This window comes from Ochlerotatus camptorhynchus, unplaced genomic scaffold, assembly GCF_037179485.1.
Source record: "Ochlerotatus camptorhynchus isolate MF236.1 unplaced genomic scaffold, CSIRO-AGI_Acam_v1.1 ptg000251l, whole genome shotgun sequence".
In the NCBI taxonomy this organism is placed as follows: Eukaryota; Metazoa; Arthropoda; class Insecta; order Diptera; family Culicidae; genus Ochlerotatus; species Ochlerotatus camptorhynchus.
Window position 1 is genome coordinate 933,076 of NW_027040741.1, and position 22,418 is coordinate 955,493.

Sequence of the window (22,418 nt, forward strand, 5' to 3'; positions counted from 1 at the left end):
GCGCAATAATGGCCCTAACCGATGAAGCACCAAAGCATCCTTGGATACAAGGGACGGTATCGCATGCACCGCCCAACACCGTATACATGTGGGTACCCGGGCACTGTGGCATCCAGGGGAACGTGATCGCCGACCACCTCGCCGGCTCAGGCCCCATCGGACCCAGGTTCTCTGACAATGTTCCGTTCCAGGACATCAAGGAATGGATCAAGCGGACGGTTCGGAGAGCGTGGGACAACGAGTGGAGGAACAATCGAACTCACCAACTACGAAAAATCAAGGCGACCACCGATCCCTGGAAGGATCGACCGAGCCTCAAGGAGCAACAAGAGGTGTCCAGGCTGCGCACCGGGCATAGCAGGGCCTCCCATAATTTCGGAGGAACACCGTTCCGGAACCTGCGAAACCTGCGGAGTGCCAACCTCCGTAGAACACATCCTCATCAACTGTGTGGAGCTCGAGGACCTTCGGGTTGCCTTCGGTCTGGAGGAAACCAGCATACGAAGTCTGCTTGGCGACGAGTCCCCGGCAGCAGACGCCCTCATCGCCTTCCTTACAACATTTGAGTGTTTTCTGTTTGTGCTTTTGAATTCGTTGGCCCTTTTGAGAGTGTTTTTACAATATTTTATATAATTAAGCTAAATGCCCACTTGCCAAGATTGGGATCCTCCTTTTGAGGTCCCAATTCTTTTTTGTAATTTTTAAAAGAGATGAACTAGCCTTAGGCTAAAAATCTCTCTAATAAAGGAAAAAAAAAAAAAAACTTCTTCCATAGCAATACACCAATTCCTATACAAACTACAAACCATTTGTGTGACATCGAAACCATAACCAAGTTTAATGCACAGACTCATATTTTGGGGTAGTTAATCAAACTGGAGAGTGTCATATAAAATTTAATATATTCAATCCTTTAAATTTGTCGAACCTCTTAACGGAATCCTTTGAGCTTTGAGTGGGTTGGTTTATTTCCTTTAAATTCCGTTATAATTGCTGTTCTTTTAACAGATACGCGTATTTTGTCTACTACTTGAGTATTTGGCACTGATGAAGTCTGCAAGTAGTAGACGAAATACGCGTATCCTTAAAAAAAATGAGCAATTATAACGAAATTTAAAGGAAATAAACCAACCTGCTCAAAGCTCTTTACTATATTGTTTTCAAAAAGATGCACCTTAATGAACATCTAATGATCTTTTAAATTTCCTATATCCTGTCGTTGGGTACAAGTAGATACAAATGAAGAGTTTGTGCTCAAAAATTGGTTATTTTTGGATAGAAAAGCGATATATTTTTGAAATAAGCAAAAAAAAAACACACTGTGTCCTACAAAGTTTTGTTCTTTATTGCTTTCTGTACAACTTTGTACAACATACTAAATTTGTAAAACAGCCACAAAAGAAGACACAATACAAAAAAAAAAAAAATACTGATTTTAAGAGCTGATATATGATTATGAATTAATCAAACTACAAATGGCGTCAAAAGTAAATTCCAATAAACTTTCTCGAAGACACCACAAACTTTAAATAAGTTTTAGACCCCTGCATACGGTTGCATTATGGGGTTACCAGAATTGAAAATAAAATGCAACGATATCAAATGCCCAAAGGACGGCCCAATGCAGTATGCAATGTGACCATTTTCCAGCGCACCGAAAATCACTGTTCCACTGTTTAGCTGCCATCACTAATTCTATCCGTTTTCCTTTCAAATTGCAGTGCCGATACCAGAGGCCGGGACGTGACGTCAGCGAAACGGTGGTCCGATGAATCCGTGTTCGGCAATCGGGCGTACTTTCAGTTCGACAAGCAACCAGGCCAGCTGGCAGTAGAGAACGCTCGCGAAGCCGACAGTGGCATGTATCGGTGTCGGGTGGATTTTATCGTAGCGCAAACTAGGAATAGCATCGTAAATTTAACAATAATTGGTAAGTGGATTTGATTTGTAGCGAACCGATTCGCATGAGTTGTCGATGTATGTATGCTGCGAGCTGCTGGACTGAGTGTAGGAACTAAATATGCGTAGCATTCAACGAAAGTACGCACCTACACAACTGACAACATGCTCTGCTCACGCTTCGATCTCGTGGATGTTCATGAACAGACAAAGCGATAGTTTTCCGCGAAGCAATCACTTTGTTGGAAGACAAATGCCGATCCGTTTGTATCCTCCGATTCGATAAATGCTTGGACTAGCAAGCGCCACCCAAGTGCAAATCGTTCAGCTGATAACGCAGAAACCATCGGCATTAATATGTTGCTAGCTATGCCTGATGGAACGAAGACAGATGATTGCTATATATGTGTAGAGGCGGTTATGTTTGATATTTGATTTCAGTTGAAAATGGGAAATGTTTACACATTTATTGAGGATTCATTGGCTGTAGGTATTACAGTTGGAGATTATTGATTTCTATACCTGTTAAATTTATTAAAATCATTCAATGAAATATTGGATATTGCTCACTCTTCGTCAACGAAATCAAGATAAAGTACACATCGCATATCTCATAAGTTTTTTTTTCAAAATCTTGTAAAATTTTATTAGGAACGCATATGCCCAAACAGGCAATTCAAGATTGTATTATATAAAACATCCATCCACAGAATTCATAATATTTCAACGCATAAATAGATCCTTTTATGTGGTCAACAGATGATTTCTTTAATAATTTGTATAGTTTATATTGGCTAAGTTTTCGAACAAAGCTTGTTTTCCCCGATGCACTAGGAACTCAGGAAACCTCACGAAAATTAAGTATGACTAGATCTTGCAATCCTAAAAAGTCGTGTTTCACGGTGTTATGCATATAAATCGGTGAAGATTGAGTCTGAAATGCATTTTTTCAGTTTTTTTTGCATAGATTGGCACTATAATAAATCCAATCAGACCACTGCTTCCCATTCCCTACATCCATTTACACCTTCAAGTACTACAAAGCTCTATCGATTACAAGCATCTATTTCGCATGACTAAATGTAATCCCATTCACTGTCACTATCCGTTACACTAAAAGCACACTTTACTGTCTACTCAAACATCAACCCATTTTTTTTAGTTCGATGGGAAAAATTGAGCAAAATTTTGTGATATTTATTCATGTACCATCCATATTTGATTGTGCTGCTTGTCCTGTTACTTACTCCTGTATCAACGGCTTCTACTATGGCACTTTCTTTAGAATAGCCGTATTCCTGCAAGCACACTGCTCCATATCCGAATCAGACCCATACCGGTATATTGTCGTATTGCTACATGTAGCCAAAAAGCCCTTCCTTGCACGTTCACGTTCGGTGCTGGCGGATTCTTGGGAATCAATTTACAACCGATACGTCAGGATAAAATACCAATATGTGAACATCGGCACAACGGTACCGATAAACGGCTCTGCTTGAATATGCCGAAGCATGCCTTTCAGCCTGAACACGAAGTTGGGTTGGCTGGAAAAGTTCTTTCCAGAATATTGCTGCTCCTCGGAAGCAGGGCCAGCACAACAGCAACGAATTGGTGAAATCATATTTTTAACTACCCCTCAGGCCGTCTATGGCATGAGCTTCACCGACGACCGTGGGAGATACTGTAGGTACTCAGATATGGCGGCTGAGCTAACAGAGTGGAAAAGGAAACCGAAACTGTGTTCCATTGCCGACCGGAGGGGGAAAAGGGGCTTCTCGATTGGGTGATTTGCTTCTTCGCGCGGATTTGGCTTACTTTTTTTTTTGGTTCTAGAAGGAACTTTAGGCTTGGTTGAATCGGGAAATTTCCACACTCAAGACAGACATAGAGGAGTGGGTTTGGCAAGCCGTTCCCAACAATCTGGTCAAAATGGTTCGCTTCTGCGAGGCCTGATTTAAGGAAAAATCAATATTATGCTTGAAAGTTTAATCAACCGTGCGCCATAATTCTAGTCTGCCATCACCCACGGATTTTTCACTTTTGTTCGACTTGCTGTTCTGTGCAGAAAAGAAAGGGTCTTGAATTTAGACAGGACCAGCAAAGCTGTGGTTTGAAAAAATATGAGAGCTTTAAGGAAGAATGGGAAATTGGGGTTGATTTATGTTTTTTAAGATTTATTTGCCGGCAAGGTTGGGTCCAATCTAGAACATACTCATCAGACCAAGTTATAAATGTCTAAACATGGGAGAAGGTTCGCCAGACACATGCTTTAACCATGATCGGTTTTTGATGAATGATAGTTTAATGGCGCATTTACTCTAGAATAGAAACAAAAATACAGAATCTGTTCATCTTTCATTAGGGGTGATTCTAAAATGACGTCCACTCTTGAGGGGGAGAGGAGGTCAAAAATGTGTGACAGCACATGCTTTTTAAAATTTACTTGTCAAGACTCCTATCATATCGATCCGTTGTAGAAAATTGTAAATCTAATTCATATATTCAATATCGTGGTTAGCCAGAACGTCCCTAACGGGTGTAGCAGGTTGATTTCCTCGAATCGAAAGATCGGGGTTGGCTTTAACGCACCTCATCACCCTGCTGCGCAGCTGACGATTTCTGGTTTCAGTTTTTTCGTAAGTCCGCTGATTCCTTTCCACACTCAGGGTTTCCTTGTAGGTTTTGAGCACTCGACAAACTGTTGTTTTCGGCATCTTCGGCATTTTAGCTAGCTTGAAACCGGACCTCTCCGGATTTTCCAGGTGTTGACGTTATTTCTGAACACGATCGACTACTTTGATTAAACTTGCACCAGTTTTTCTCTATAGAAGTGTAAACAAAACACTGTCGAAGATTTTCGATTTCCAACACTAGAGACGTGCTAGCGGCGCGCGAAGGGCGTACTAATTTACTTTGAGACAGCCTTTAGGCGTTAAAACCTCATATCTATTCGTAAAACAAACATGTAAAACAACACCAAATAGGACACAAGATATGAAACAAATACAATATACATAATACAACGGACATGTGGATGAACTACGTTGGAATCATGTTGTTTGGAGTAAATGTGGACGTTTGCCGTGTGACGTTTTTCTGCTGTTAATGTTTGCGTCGTTGCTTTCGGTGGTGTTGTATTGCGTAGGGAACAGTGGCTGCTTACAGAACTATCGAGCAATACTTTTTGAATAAACAATTATCATTGGATTCAGCAATGTTTAATACAACAGAAATAAATTTACAAAAAGCTAGAGTCCTTGATTATCTGGACGTAAAAAAAGGAAGTACGGAAGCATCTTAATGAAATAAAAATGTTGAGCACTCAAAATGAACGTCATTTATTGCACTTTGAAGGAAAAATAGCGAAAAAATTATTCTGATATGATTTTCTTATGTCCTCGTCGGTCTCTGTTCTGCAATCTAATTTCAATCACCGACGGACATCGATTGCCATCCATTGACGGCAATCGAGTGTGCAGGAAGGCAGCCTCCACACACCTGCGTAGGATATCGCACCATTCAAACGCACACATGGGCCGGCTTTACTTCCCTTCCGAAGGAAGCCGTGACCAGAGATTTTTATGCCTCAGAAAAACCCCACCGACCTCGACTGGGATTAAACCCAGACCCATTGGGGTGAGAAAGCAGTCACACTTGATGAAATCTCGAACTTTTCTTCGAATACCAATCATATCATATTTTGGACACTCTGTTGTCTAACCTGAGTGGCCGTTTTGTTGCACCATCTCTTCATCTCTGTCGCATCCCGAGTCACCTTTCCACACTTCTTCAACTTCTGTTTGACAATTGCCCAATTTTTCTCAATTGGGTGGAAATGAGGGCAGTTGGGTGGATTGATATTCTTTTCGAAGAAATGTACCCCGTTGTCTCGATACCACTGTAGAACTTCTCCGCTGAAGTGGCAGATTGTCAAATCAGGCCAAAACTTTGCAGGTCCATTGTGAGCCTTAATTTACGGAAGAATACGCTGTTCCAGGCGCTCCTGCTTGTACATTTTGGAATCCATATTCTTGTTTGTCACGAAAAACTGGATTTTTTGTCCGCAGCTGAAAATTCCTTGCCAGATCATAATCTGCTTTCAAATTTATCGGTAAAAATGAATTTGAGAACTTGCTAGGGACATCACCTCGACCAGCGGCTGTATAGAACTTTTGTCCGGGAAGCTGCTCATAATCCATCTTCACGTACGTTTCGTCGTTCATGAGGAAGAATCCTTCGTTCTTTGTAAGAACCTCATTGTACACCTACCGGGCAAGTCTTTTGCCCACCAGATTCTGCTTCAGTATCATGTTTGGTTGCTTACTGGCCCGGAAAGATCGAAATCCTTCTCGCAGACGAATGCTTCTGACGGTGCTTTGGCTGGCATTCAATTTCTTGGCGATATTATAATACGACAGCCCTGGGTTTGCCCTAACCGTTCTCAACACCTTCAAATGCAGCTTCCGAACTTTAGTTCCACTACGACGCTTGCTATGATCCTGCCGATTGATAGTATCGCAAGTAACAATTCTGATTTATGATGGTTTTATAACGGAAAAGAACAATTTAATTTAAAGACAGCATTTTAAAGTGTAAAACATTCCTGGTTAGGAGTTTAGCTTATTGCTGTTTTTAAAAACCTTTCATAGTCTGTCGAGAAAGTTAAAAACTGTATTGTTTTAAAAATAAATTTAATGAAGCTCTAAATACCTCCATAAAACTGTTCTGTAAATCAATCATAAACTTCCTAAGCAATGGCTTCACACTTAGAAATAACTAATTTTACACGAGATGGAATCCATCTTCGACATAAAAGATGAGACGTAAACAAACATATCATGTAATATTAAGTGCTCCGAGACTGAAAAGTTTGTTTCTCAACGAAAAGTACTTTTGATTGAGCTATATTGAGCATCTGTTATGACTTAAATTTATGTCAAAATTGACGCTCGTATGTGTCACTCTCAAACCACCTAAATTTACCTGAATTTTTCTAAGTGTGTTGATAAAATACTCTATAAAGCTGTTCTGTCATTATAAAACCAACCATAAAACCATTCGGTATTAAATGAGAGCTAAAAGCATATATTGTTGTTGTTTAGACTTGTTAAAGTGTTTCATAAAATCCCCAATCACTCTGTTTCCAAATTGGTCTTAAAAGTTGTATCCTGATAGAGAATAAAGGCAAAATTGATGATAAGGAAATCTCGCAGGGTAGACAAAGTAGGATGAAAAATTCCAGTAATGTTAAAGACCGAAGGGAAGTCAATTTCAGCAACGAATGACCATCTGGCGTTTGCATCACGTGCTGACCGCTTTATGAAACAGTCAAAAACAGACCAGCCTTCTCCAGATCCTACGAACGAAATAATTTGCATTTGTACCTATAGAAAACCAGTGAAACTGTCAGTAAGTGGAGATTGGCGATTCATAGCAGTGATTTTATTCAGCGAAAGGGTCAAAATTTCATTCAAGCGCACTTAATTTAAACTGCATCGTTTGAAGGTGCACTTCGGGAACCATCCGGAAGAAGGGGATCTTATACGGGAACGATTGAGCTTCCAGCTGTATATGCGATGCGAAATGTTGCAAAACAGTAACTGCTTCCAATCCAGCGGGAGAAAATTGCCTGGAAGAACGCTGGAGTAAAACCTCGTTGCAATGATCGCACAATGCAACTATCGAAAGGTAAACAAACGTTGACGTTTAACTTTTTGCAGGCAACTTTGCCTCCATAAATGCTGCCATAAATCTGAACGGCTTAGGATCAAGTAAAATGGCTTTAGATAAATACAATTCAGTGAGCAAATTTTCTCCATAAAAGCCATTTTGAAACCTTATGAATTTGTTAGGGATTTTATTAAAGCAAAAGAACATTTTCACAAATGGCCCTTGAAAACCAACTTTTAAGCCACCGCCATGTAACAATTATTTTGTTTGGTTTTTACAATCTTCGTTTTCAATGGGTATTTCCTTGGATATAACTTTATTTTGGCCAATATAGCAATGAGCCGATATTTAAAATACTATTTAAAAAAATACAACGACTGAGATTAATGATAAATCTACAGATTTTTTTTTAATAAAAAATAATAAGTAAGATTGACGTTTTCCGAGGACGGACTTATTTTTTTTTTCCATGTTTTCAAGTACATTTCACATAATATTTAATATGGCACCTCCAAGTAGTCCACTTTATGAGATCAATTTCAATATTTTTTGGAAATTGAATAGGATTTGTATATGATCAGTTTATATTTCAATTATTTTGTAAAGATCGGATGGTATTTATGAGGGTCGGAGGCGAACCAGCCTAAGGCTGAAAGCCTCCTAAATAAAGCTAAATTAATTAATTGGTATTTATGAATCCTTTTCTATCTTGATTGATGATTTTTCTAGTGAATTCAGCAAGCGGCTAGGAAAAATGGCTTGAAAAAGGTTTTTATTGTTGCCAAATAGCTTTTATTGTAGCTCTGATTTCCGGTTCAATTGACCTAAACTTTGGATTTTTTTTCCAGGGAACTGGTAAGAGTTAGAGACCTGAGTTTTTTGTCAAATCTTTATTCATTCTTGCTCTACAACTGGGAATTTTTTCAAGTCCAAAAATCCAAAATGGCGTCCAATATGGCGGCTGCCCAGCGGGTACTTCCCAAAACTGCGAGCAGCCTAGAGGTCGCAAATCGTCACCTAGAAAGAAAATCGGCTCAGTTTCTTGAAGAGTATAGTTCAGAGAATGGAATGAACTAGAATCTTTGAAAAATCTCAAAATTTGACAAAATGGCGGTAACTAGGTAAATGACTTTTTTTTCACATGCCCGCCATTTTGTCAAATTTTGAGATTTTTCAAAGATTCTAGTTCATTCCATTCTCTGAACTATACTCTTCAAGAAACTGAGCCGATTTTCTTTCTAGGTGACGATTTGCGACCTCTAGGCTGCTCGCAGTAATAATTTGTAATTTTTGCATTCATCGCAAGTAATCGCTTCTAATTGAAAGGTCCCGTTATTTATACCCTTCGAAGAGTGAGAGCACCCTTCAAAGGCACGCCGCTGCGCCAGTCAAAATTGGATTTCTTAGCAACAAACTTAAGCAATGACACCGAAAATGACCATGTATCAGAATCCTAGTCTTAACCACTTGAAACTAAGGAACAACGAATAGAAGATTAGGAATCACATAGATAATGTTTTCCTTGTTTCAAGATCATCCTCGGTTCAGGCAACCCGAGGACTTATCAATATTAACAAGGCATAAAAAGTAACAAGGAATAATAAGTTTTTTTTTTTTTTTTTTTTTTCTTTATTTTAGAGATTTTTAGCCTGAGGCTAGTTCATCTCTTAGGAATAATAAGTGTTCCTCTGATTACTGAAAAATCCCGTTCTTGTTTGAAGTAGTCAGGACTTGGAATCGGTGGTAGATATAACAATCCGTGACGTACCACAAAAAGGTGATTGTACCCCATTAAAAATCAATAACAAAGTGATTTCGAAATAAAGTTCTCGCTACATTGAAACATCTGGTAAACGAAAATTTTACGATTTTTTCGACACAAGTGAAGCGCATCGTTTTCGATGTGATTTAAAAAAATATATGTTTAACTATGAACATTAACTGTATTTAAAAAAACGATCGATTATTTCGAAATAAATTTGAATCGGTGTAAAATAGATCGGTTGGATAAATTGTAATAAAATAAATTTAAATTCTGCGACAAAGACACAAGTTTAAGTGGTTTATTCAACTCAGTTAAATTTTTTTTTCAATATTACATCCGAGAGGATACACTTCAATCACGTCGAAAATCTCATTATGGCCACAAAAATAAACCAATGCAGTGAAAGCAGCGCAATGTCAGTTCATGCACTGTTTTAATGATAATTTTGTCATTTTTGGCAAGTAATATTACACCATTTTTTCGACTCGATTGAAGTGCATCCACTTTGGTGTGATATTAAAATCAATTTTTTGCTGTGAACACAGCAGCGGTTTCTAACCAAACCGATATCTATTTGTACAAGTAACAACCGGCTTTATTGGTTAAACAACTCACTTCAATTCAAAGTCATTATAATTCTCCGTTACCTAGTTCAGATAATAATCGTACCGTTTACTGACCAAGCTGAGCAGCTCGGATCCAAAATCATGACCCACATACTCAATGAGCCATAGCATCAAACCCTTAATCAGCTCTTTCCAATTAGCCATCTGATGTAAAACTGAACCACAGCTCCATGGCCCGGCAACGACTCGTATCATTCCTGGGCAGCCATCCTTAACGACAGAGCAGCACAATATCCTTCGGTAAACCAACTGCCACCACTGAACCATCCCAACCCAACCCACAGCATATCCGACTTGATGTATTGCCGTACCGCACTCTTCGTCTCGGAATGTCCCATCAGCACCCACCCTACACAAGGAAAAGACACTCTTGCCCAGCCATTGCCATCAGGGACTTCTCTATGGCAAAATTGCACAACTATTCATCACTTTTTACGTAAGCATCATCACTCACAGGACGAACGATTCTCGGGTCTTTCATATTCACATTCCCCCTAGTCCCAGCCCCGTCCTTCTAGTGTCAGTGAGCAATACAGGGCTGTGAACGTATTTCCCAGAAACCACTTGTTTACGAAGATATTTCATCAATCTGATCTCTGTTTGAGTTGTCGCGGTGAATCGAGAATCGAGCTTCTTCAGTTTGGAAATGTGAAAGTTGTGGCTAGTAGCGCGAACAATTATTTGATTATGAATGATTAGCATCCATCTCCCTGAAGTCTGCTGCGGTGCCTCGGTACAAGGGGCACAACAAGCGTGGTTAATGGTAATTTGATGTCTTTTTTTTTGTGCCAAAGGTTGTTTGTACAATTTCATCAAGCTAATCTTATGATGGGTTCTTTTTTCTGCGGTCAGCAAAGCTACGAAATAACCGTAAGAAAACATTGCTAATTGCTACACATACCGTAAAGAGTGAGGTCAAACGAAAGCCAAGGAACAAGTGCTATTTGCTCATACGCCCCACCTCCAATGTGAACTGCGGATGATGGTTAACGGTATGATTTATACATGAGATCAATTTATGATTGTGTCGAGGTTTCTGGCCTTCCCAGTATGTATTAATATTGCCATGTCGTCGTCGTGTATTAGGTGTACATGTTTCACCATATCCCAGGGATGGTGGCTTTTCTTTGGGTAGAATGGCAGGAAATGAATTACGGTTATTAGAAGCGAAGTGGAAGTCATCGGTTATAACGACCTACTGGATGGTTGGTCTTTGCTGTCGGTAGCTACGGACGATTAAAGGCAAGAAAGCAGTATGCCGCTTTCATAGGTTAAGACAACAGTGCGTTGAAAAAATGTACACAATTTTCACTAGAATTATTATTTTTGTTATTTAATAATTCAGGCAAACATATTAGATACAATATGCTAAATTAATTCTGAGTCACTTAACAGTTATATGACAGAGCGCAACTTTGTCGTAATCACCTAATTTCGTTCTATTGAGCAAACAAAAATCAATAATAGGGAGCACAACCCCCACTTTACCTCAATTTTTGGAATGCGTTTGAATGAAAAATGGAATATTTCGGTGAAAGATGATTTGTAAATGTATTCACCTTTCCATATGTACCGTTGGATTTGATAAAGAGTCACAAATTGTTGAGATATTGTTCAAATTATAATACAGCTTATTGATTCTAAATTCGTTCTACGAACTTCAATTCCGTCCTAACGCATTGTGCTCTAATAGGATTTATGTTGTAGCCAAAGAACTAACGCATCGGAACAAACCTATTATTGATTTGTACACGGTGAAATCATTGATATTATTGATCTTTTCAGCTCGATAGAACGGAAATGTGCAATTACGACTAAGTAGCGCTCTACCCTACGTTTTTTCCCGATGCGTTAGTTCATGAGCTACAACACAAAGCCACTTAGAGCGCATTGTATGATTGCTCTCATTGTTCCCATAAACAAAATAAGCGCTCCTAGCAAATACATTTTGGCTGCCGGCATCTGTAGGAAGAAGAAAATCTAATGCACACCAAAAAATTCTGAATTTTACTGACGATGTAAACATCCATGCATGCAAACATTCATACATGTAAACTTCCTTTTCACGTAAACTAGCAACTTGCAAGAAATGTTGCAAACAAAAGTGGACAGTTGCATACAATATATGGAATATTGCATGACATGTCTCATAAATTTACACGATCTATAATCTAAACTTGTATGATATACGACGCTCCATTTATGTGCATCATAGTAACGGAAATTTACACTACTTTTTTTTAGCTGTGTGGCATTACTTGAAATAAGTCCTTCTGAACAGATGAAGTGCCGGCGCCGGTGGTGTAGTGGTAAGCGTGACTGCTTTCTAAACACCCCAATGGGTCTGGATTCAATCCCAGCCGAGGTCAATCCCAGCTCTGGTCACGTCTTCCTTCGGAAGGGAAGTAAAGCCGTTGGTCCCGGCCCATGTGTGTTGAATGGGTGCGATATCCTACGCAGGTGTGGAAGCTGCCTTCCTGCACATTCGATTGCCGTCAATGGATGGCAATCGATGTCCGTCGGTGATTGGCACTAGATTGCGGAACAGAGACCGACGTTAAATAAAGGAAAGAAGAAGAAGAAGAAGAACAGAGGAAGTATCATGAAACAACTACTACCCTGCATTATTATTGCAGGTCGATAATTTACATATGAAATTTTTCAGCAACACTCAATTTAAGCGATTTTTGACGACTATATTTTAAATCGTGTGATAAAGTCTGGAACAAGCAACAATTGATCAACTTAAAATTGGCAAATTTCAGTAAAAAATGCATTAAAAAAAACCTGAAATGCTGCATTTGGAAGTTGAGTGTATATACCAATGGTTGCTATGATGAGTTTTCACCGTTTGCTCTCCAGTTTTCAAAATGCCGTCCAAGCAGCGTGTCAAAATTTTGCTCGCGCAGCAAGAGAATCCAACGTTCTCACACGCCAAGTTGGCAAAAAATTGTTGGATGTGGCCAAATCGACCGTGACAAACGTTTTAAAAGTGTTTGAGGAGCGTCTGTCAACCACCAGGAAGCCTGAAAGCGGCGGCAATCGTAATCCGGACATGGCAGCGACGACGAAGAAGGTGCCGGTGAAATATAAGTGGAATCCTAACCTCGCCATCCGGGACGTCACTGGCAAGCTCAATGTCTATAATACTACTGTGCAGCGGGCCAAGAAACGAGCCGGGTTGTCGATGTTTAAGAAGGTGAAGGTGGTAAACCGAGATTACAAACAAAACACGTCGGCAAAGCAGCGGTCCCGAAAGCTGTATACGAATCTGCTCACAAAGTTCGACTGTGTCATGGTGGACGAAGAAACTTATGTGAAGGTGGATTTCAAGCAGCTTCCAAAACAGGAGTTTTATACCGCATCAGGAAAAGGGAAGGTGGCTGAAATGTTCAAAACCATTAAACTATCGAAGTTCCCAAAAAATATCTCGTCTGACAGGCCATGTGCACGTGTAGTCTAAAAAGCGGCATTATCATTACTACGGGAACCATCAATCAAGAGATCTAGGTCCAGGAGTGCCTGGAAAAGCGGCTGCTACCATTCATAAAGCAACATAATAGACTTCCCTGGACGTTTGTGAATTGCACAAGTATTAGTGCAGAACATTGGGTAAATTCAAAGGTTTTGTTGCACTAATACTTATAATTTACCCCGAGTTCTGCACTAATACTTGTGCATTTCACAAACGTCAGAAAAGTCTATAGATCAGAGACGATGTTAAATAAGAGACGCGCGAAGACTGAAGCCAAAAGTTCCAATCGAATCGTCAAACGCGGTTCCAATCGAGCAATGTAAATAAACACGAGCGCTTCACGAAGAAAAGCTTGAGAAGTATTGAGATTGGCGTTGAATTTAATTGTTGAGGTTGGTTGTCTTCATTAAGGAGCCAGACGCTGGTTAATTGTTGAGATTTAAATAATTTTTAACAATTAACAATTAAGTTTGCGTATTTAAAGTTAAATTGGACAGGGAATATTACTGTTATTCACCAGCTGAATTATTAATTTCTTTATGTTCTAACGAAATATTTGCACCAGCACAACGAAATACATCTACACAGGCTCTGTAACAAAGATCAAGGTGGTGTAATTTTTCAAGATAGTAAAATTTGTAAAAGATTTCAAAAGAGATTTCACTCATACATGATAGGAAGCAACAATCGCAGATTGAATAATTTTGTGTTATGCTCTGTAGAATATACCCTCTAATGTGGTATATTTGGTTTCACTCAGAGTTGCCAAAAATTGAGTGTTAAATAGTATCGATACTACCGATACTACCGATACGGTTAAAAAAGTATTCATTTTACCGTGATGACGCAGACGACAGTCGCTCAAATTAGAAGTCACTTAAAGTAAACACAAAATTGCGGGTTGCCAAACCTTGCAAAAAAAAAAAAAATTAGTTGGCCGTGTAACCAGATTTACTTTTATTCTCTCCGCGCGTCTCTTATATAACATCGTCTCTGCTATAGTCCTGTGCTGTTATGGCCGGGCTTGGCGAGCTGCCACTATAGGAAAAAGGCAATCGAGTGGTACGATGCGAACAACGTGGTTGTGGTACCCAAAGACGACAACCCTCCCAACAGCCCAAACTCCACTATATCGAACAGTATTGGGCCTTGGTCAAACGAAATCTAAAAAAAAAAAACTAATAGGGGAAATGCAGGTAATGTCGGCCTAAGTGTCCCTAATTTGGGCCCATACATAAATTCAGCAATCGATTAAATTTTCAATAGCAACCAAAAATATCTATTATTAACGTCCCAATGACGCGTTCATGTAGATAAAATTGATAAATAGCAGATTTTTAGCGATGGGCCCAATCTTAGATCCATAGGCCAACATTAGAGACATTTCCCCTATATCAATGGAAAACGAGCAGCAGTTTAGGGGTTACGCCTACCTGCCGTTTATTGAACACACATTATATGGTACATTTATCAGTCGATGCTGTAAAAACGAGGTCCTGGTGCCCCGCACGGCTGCTCCCCGTGGACGATGTTCTAAAAAACGCTTTTTGCGGTGCCAACTGCGGTTTGTGATGTAATCATCTGAAATAAAAAAAAAAAACCATGCCAAATCGTTAAGCATGTGTTGAACTAGTCCTTGATCGTTCGTTTTTTTTTTAATTTTTTTGACAATATGGCGGCCTTGCAAAATTGAAGTGCCGATTTTTGATCCTTAAAATTTGTCTTTGATCGGCTGTAAAAAATCGAAATTAAATAATAGACGAAATCCGAACGATCGTGGACTGCACAAAATAGTACTGAACAGAAATCAAAACGAATCGGACGAATCGAATGCAAACATTTCGAGAAATTTTTGGCACCGGTTTTGAAAATATAATTCCGGCACGGCAGTTCGGTTTTGGCAAACCAAAATAATAAACGAACATTTTTTGCTTTACATATATGAATTGAACTACCAAAAGAAGAATAAGAAGATTTTTGTGATATGAATTTTGACTGAAAGAAACGATTTTTTTTTTGTTGACCAATTTTTGCGCGTTCCAGTCTTTATCAAATTGCAACTTAAATCATGTTTGAAAAAATCAGAAGCAGAATATGATTGTATTGAAATTTCTCTACTCATTCTAAATGAGCACAAAATCGAAAAAAATAAAAACGCGTAAAAACAGAATTTAGTGTACATTGTCGATAGCATCAGTTAAAATAATTGCAAAAGTTCTGTGCTGCTGTATTTTGACAACATGCAGGGGCATCAATTGACTCTAAATATTGGTGAAAATGACCATGTTACTTGTGACTATTTGGGTGCTCCATAAGGTACCTAAAAATAGCATGATTTCAGGCAAATTTGAAAAATCCCAACATTATAATGTAATTGTTTAATAATTTGTTCGTCTTCGAATAAATCCGACAGACTACTCTATTAACCTTTTATTCTTAATCCTATTTTTAAAAATATTTTTGGAAGTCACAAAGTCAAAATCAGCACCAGTTGCATTGAAAGCTCTTAGACAGGCGTCGAAGGAATTATTCTAGCTATAACCAGTCATGTGAGTAGGTACAGTGATAAGCTGTGAATTCCTGAGCTGTCGTGGTGTAACGTACAGCGGAACGTTCTGAATGTCGAAAAGCTGAGGGCAATCGATGTTGCCACGCAGTACATCGAAGATAAGCTGTATGTTCATGCGTCTCTCACGTATGGTTTCCAAGTGAATGACAGCGGATCATTCCATGGGAGCAGGCTTGCTGAAACTCCTCAAACTCACTGGAGGTTTTAAAAAAATACTCTTGTCCTGCGAGTTTAGCCAGCTCTCACCCTGAGTGAGTGGCGGTAGGAATATGGAAGAGGTAAACAAAAACTCCTCAAGAGAGAGGGAGAGTGAACTTCAGCGAGAGGATGGTTTGACGTGAGGTGCGCTTTTCGAGACTCTGGATGACTGTTTTGTTCGACGCAAGAAGCTTAGAGTTCACCCAGAGTGAGAGTAAGAGCGTGTGATAGAAAATATGAACATGAATGGCAGCAAACCTCACTCTCATTTTATCCACCTTCGCTCACAAGCTCTGAAGCTCATCGGAATGATTTGGCAATAGGCATTCTACTTTTCAGAAAAATGCTACGTTCGGCTCATTTCAAACTCACGAGCGAGGCTCCATCAAGCCTGCATGGGAGATTACGTAGAGCAAACCGAATAAAGAGTTTTGGAATCCTTTCGACTCTGATGATTAGCGATGCGTGATGAGGTGCTCAAACGGAAGCCATGTATTCTAAGATACTACGAACTAGTGCGCAAAACAAAGTTTTCTGGGCATATATATCGGTGAACTGACAGGTATAGCGCAGAATGAATCCGAGAAACGTGAATGTTTTGGCCGTGATGAGCGCAACATATTCGTTGAACTTCAGCTTTGAATCAATAGTTACTCCAAGGTCGCGAATCGAGGATACTCGCTCCAGAGGCACAGGTCCAAATGTATATTCATGGTTGAAGATAGTGCACCTACGCTGCCGCTTATCGCAAGTCGATCCCATTTGCGTTTTTGTCGAAACTTACTTTTTTAGTGAAAATGGTAACTAATCACCTACATTTTCATAATACTTGATGAACATAGCAGCTTTGTCCTGAGAAAGTTTATAAAAACATTTAAACTGGTTGTCCCATCACGTAACAAATAATGGCACAAGACAAACTTAATACGCGTTTTTCTCCGCTTGCTAGTTTGTGCTGATGTTATTGCAGCGTCCCTCCATCCCCGGGTGTTGTACCAGGCATGCGGTGAGGCCCTCGGGGGCCCTACCGTGCCACAACTTACCGTGAGTGTGCAGGATGTGACCCGAAAAATGGTGAACTATGCCTGATCATGTTGAGGTCAGGGGAAACCCTGATAGAGGACCAAAGCAGTTCTGACGTACAAATCGATTGTCAGAATTGGGCATAGGGACGAAAGACCAATCGAACAATCTAGTAGCTAGTTCCCTACGAAGTTTTCCTCAGGATAGCTGGAGCACGCAGCTCTCGAACTCTATTCTTATCTGGTAAAGCGAATGATTAGAGGCCTTAGGTTCGAAATGATCTTAACCTATTCTCAAACTATAAATGGGTACGTACCATAACATTCTTGCATGATGTTATTGCAGCGTAGACGCCGGGCCAGCCCTCTACCGTCGTACCTCCATAAGCGGCGTAGAAGATATCTGTGTGCTTAGTGGGCCAAGTTTTGATAAGCAGAACTGGTGCTGTGGGATGAACCAAACGTAATGTTATGGCGCCTAAATAAACGACGCATCATAGATACCATAAAAAGTGTTGATTGCAACAGACAGCAGGTCAGTGGACATGAAAGTCGTCATCCGCTAAGGAGTGTGTAACAACTCATCTGCCGAAGCAATTACCCCTAAAATGGATGGCGCTTAAGTCGTTTGCCAATACATTACCGCTGGCGTACAAGTGGGGCAGCGCGTTCGCACGACTGCCCTTTGAGACGCCAGTGAGTAGGGGGGTCTGGTGGTGTGCGTTGTTTGACAAACTACTGCCGCTCAGTGTGAACGAAATCACCTTTAACCCCATTTTCATTCCACCACAGCAATAGTTGGGTCGTTATGACTCTGTAAATCTTTAGGTCATCGGAAACAACTGTTTGAACGAAGAAATACGAGGGCACAGATCATTCACGAAAAGAACAAGCAGCATTGCACTGACGACACTACCTTGTTGCAGACCTGATATAATTGTGATGGCTCTCGAACGCGTGGACTTAATCGAAACGAAGGACTGTCGGTCTGTCAAGTACGTAAGAATCCACTCAGTTAACCAAGTAGGGAATCCCAAGGCTTTTAGTTTCTCGGTTGCGTAAAGATGTGGTACAGTGTCGAACGCTTTTGAAAAATCCCCGTAGATGGAGTCATCCTATTTCCGGGATTCAACCTCTCGAAACAGTGTATAAGTGTAGCACAGTAGGTTTTGTAGCCGGAATAAAGTCGGCTGGCCGAAATCGGTCTACTAGGGTGTTCCGTAGATTGGTTTTTAAACAAATGGCTTAAGCGCCACCTCCATAGAGGACCACTTGTCGTTTCGGATGCCTGGCAAACTCAAAACTCCAGGGCGAGTTCAGTCTAACGCAAAGGATTGGAACGCGCTAATAGACATTGAGTGCTTGGGATTCAAAGGAAAACACTAAATCCAACCGAATGAAAACTTATAAGAAACCGTATTTCTACCGGAGCGAATGCACTGGGCGACTTGTTCTCGTCACAGGTCAAGCTCTTCACCAAACACAAAATCTACATGCTTCAGGACAGAAATGGTGGACTGAGATTCCCAAGCAGTCCGACTTGGAGTAAAACCAAACAACGGAAAACTACAACAACGAACGAAACGTGAGAAACTTCTTCAGACCAGTGCACTTATTGAACGGGAAATTCTAACTTAACAATCAACACAATTAGTTAGCAGAATTAAAAAAAAAAAAACATTTATTTAGAAAAAAAAAAACACTAATAGAACGAGAAATGTATTAACCTAAACATTTTTATTCGGGAACCCTCATTCTTATCTTTACTCTCTCTCTAATTTCCTACCTAACTGGGTTTATTTTCTAACTGGCGCTTCATGCAGATTTAATGCATGCATGCGGACATTGTACGGTTCTACTCACGCTTCTGCTTTACTGACTGCTCTTCACCATCGTCTGTCGCCCCTGCGACGCTCGCTGCACGGAATACAATGGACTCAACAAATTGGGTGCGAGTCTCGATTGTTTGATTCACCAACTGCGTTGCGTGGTGATATCCCGGTGGGTGCGAAAATTGCTCACCTGGAGCACGATATAGACGGCGCAGCTCCCTTCTAACTCCGGCCGAAGTTAGGTCCTTTAATGCCGACGCGTGGGGACAGCGTAGTGGTAATAACGAGGGGGCGCGGTATGCCGAGCGGGAGGTTGGACTATAGACAAAAAGCCGTCAAACGGCTGTTCAACTGGATGAGTGCATTGTTTCAAAACTGTATGGCAAATAATTTACATTTTTGTTGAAACTTAAATCGCGCACAGTACCGCACTAGCCAACTAAACTAATTCAATAGTAACTACACCTAATCAAAAGAAATTAACGAACAATTAATTACACTGAACTTAAAGACACTTCTCACATTTTAAATACCTCTACAAACACACCGCGAAACTATTCACAAAAACTTCACAGTCCTGCCTCTTACACGGGTTGGATTAAAGTTGACGAGAAAGAACTTGGAATTCCTCAGAAAGGCCGCTAAAACAATTCTTGGCCTTCGTTCCGGAAACCGAAAAAAAAACGATCTTATCAAAAGGCGTTCTCCGATTACCTTCCGATTCGATCAGAGATACTATCTCTTTTCCTCCCAAGTATCCCACATCTGTCTAGCTTATTCCAATCTTTAACTTATAGTGTTTTTCTTATTGTTAAATTTCCTACGACAAGTAATCCTACTGGGAGATTATACTCAATCCCACGGATCATATTTCATGCCACCTCAAATGAGAAAACTTACGCGCCTAGTGAGCGGATGAACAAATAATGAGTGAAATCTCATGCAGGGATAATTTACTCTTGATACGAGTTCACCAGTTGCATACAAGTGAATTGGGATAGTGCGTGTCGTTTCGAATAGTAGCAGTGGACATTTGTAGCATTTGAACTTCATGCTACATTAAATTAATATCTAATCAGAATACCGCTACAGTTTATAGTTGTCGAGTGGTGCTGGACAAATCCATTCTGGAATTCCGAAATTTAACTGGACGAACCGCAGAATAGAGCGCATTGTGGACTAATATCTCAAATACCTTGCTTGTACAGCTGAGAAGCAATATCCTACGGTAGTTCTCAACAAGGTTTCGATTACCAGCTTTGTGAATTGGTACGATTGAAGCAATCTTCCAAGCACTAGGGAAAGTTCGTTCACTCATTGAACGGTTGAAGATACAGGAAATCGTAGAAGCAAGCGAGCGTGCACAGTATTTTAGGAGAGTATGGGGAATTCCATCTACCCCGGGACCTTTTGATACATCGAGGGCGTCCAAGACTCTCTGAACATCGTTCGGTGAAAACAACTATGTGGGGAAGTTCAGGTCAAACTCTTGAATTTGATTGAAACTGCTGGGATGTAGAGGTGGTGAAGACGTTCTGTAAACTGTTTGAAAAAAGCTCGCGAACAAGATTGCTACATCAGCAGGAGAAGTATCCGTGGCAGGGCGTCACAATATCAGCTTCAATCGACCAAATCGATGCGACGAAGAGACTGCTGGCTTTCTTTTTCTGTTAAAGTCGAACAGCTTCGCAGCATTCTAGAACCTCAGTCGGCGTGCACAAACAAATGTTGAATCGCTCCCGTCGCTCCATTGGTCTTTCAAGCTTCGGTGAAACGGATGAGCGAAAGAGCGCTCGACTTTGATAGTTTACTTTTTCATGAAACACATCAACAGAGGTTCCATGACGTATATGACGGAAAATGAAATTACATATTTAAAGCATTTCTCATGTGAAAACACTTGAAGATTACACGTAATATGTTTAATTTATCTTCCATCCACATATTTATCTTAAAAAAATTAACGAAAACGGGACATAACGCATTTTAAACAAATTGAAAGAGCGGTGATGGAGTGTTCGTGAAAGGGGATTGAAAGCCATAATGAGGTTTCGTTTAACTAGAAAATCGACATTACTTAAATTGAAAGCGATGAGCAAAGCAATGACGAGAAGATCCACAGCCAGCGGCCAGCGTTTCCTTCTAAGCGTGCTTCTTTTTCATTATCATTTCTTGCTGATAGTCTAGCAAGGCGTTATAGAAATGAAGCGTTGAACACGTTTGTATGAGAGAAACAAAACTCGAGTTCATTTTAGAGCTTCGAAAATGTAGAGCCCTGATCCGTGGTACCGTCGAGTGAAACTGTGTTCGGAATACGTTGGCAAGACCGCTGCGATTTCACGAACTTCCAAAATTCCGATGGGTTTTGCTTTGAGTTCGACTACGTACGGTCAGCATATTCCTTATAGCTCGATTCTAGTAGTTCGTTCTTTCTGCTTTCGATCAGCCGAAGATTTTGTTTGCTTTTATTGATTCTAGTGTTGGAAAAACGTTTACGAGCCTTAAGCTGGGTTTAGACAAGGCAAGTCAATTGGTCGAGTCAGTTGAATTCAACTGACTTGAACGCGAATTGAACGTGTAAACCATGCAATTCAACTGACTTGATCAACTCACTTGAATTGAAAAAAAGTGGAATCAGGCTCAACTTTTCAAGCCAATTGAATTCAACTGAGTTGCCTAGTCTAAACCCAGCTTTACGCAGAACGTTTCGTAAATTGCGCACCTCAGAAACTCGCTTAAAGAGAGTTTCGTATAGTTTGTTGTAGAAGAGGTCTGCAATAACATCGACAGAGTCACCTTCCAGAAGTTGTGTTCAGTTTACAGTAGACAGTTCGCTGTTCATCGTTTCAAAATCGCAAAGTTTGAAATTCAGTTCAGGTTGTTGGCCAGCTACTTCGGACGCTCTGCAGCGAGCGTCAACCTTTAAAATGATGCATCCGGTTCGCTGATGAATGCTAAGTCTAGAAGCCTACCATTCTGTCATGACGTTTTCCAGCCATCTTTAACCTGATTGCTGCTCGTAATGACTTTGCGACCAATCGCGGTAATTATCGCCAATAAAATGACGAACTTCAATGTTCGTCAGATTATCGGATCCCGCGAGAGAACCTACATTTATCTGATCGATAGGTTATCTCTTTCGCAACTTTATTTCATGGCCCGTGATTTCTATACCTTTCTTGCTTCAATGAATCGTAGAGTGTCATACGCTCTTGAATTCGCTACCTTGCTAGAGAAGCTCTCTCGCGAACTAAGTCCACTCTACCTCTGAATGTCATGATCGGGTTTCCGTATTCTCCTCTCAACAGGCGCTAACAAATCCCGAATACTCGTTGATCGTACTAAGCAATAACCATACCCGA

At 40.3% G+C, this 22,418-nt stretch overlaps 1 protein-coding gene across 2 annotated transcripts in view; it reads left to right on the forward strand.

Annotated features, from left to right (window-relative positions):
* Positions 1-22,418, forward strand: part of side-VII (sidestep VII) — a 761,931-nt gene that overhangs the window by 537,740 nt on the left and 201,773 nt on the right. For both annotated transcript variants that reach the window (XM_065226466.1, XM_065226467.1), the window contains exon 4: positions 1,722-1,930. In XM_065226466.1, coding sequence (XP_065082538.1) covers positions 1,722-1,930 — 209 coding nt within the window. The remainder of the gene's footprint in view (positions 1-1,721; positions 1,931-22,418) is intronic.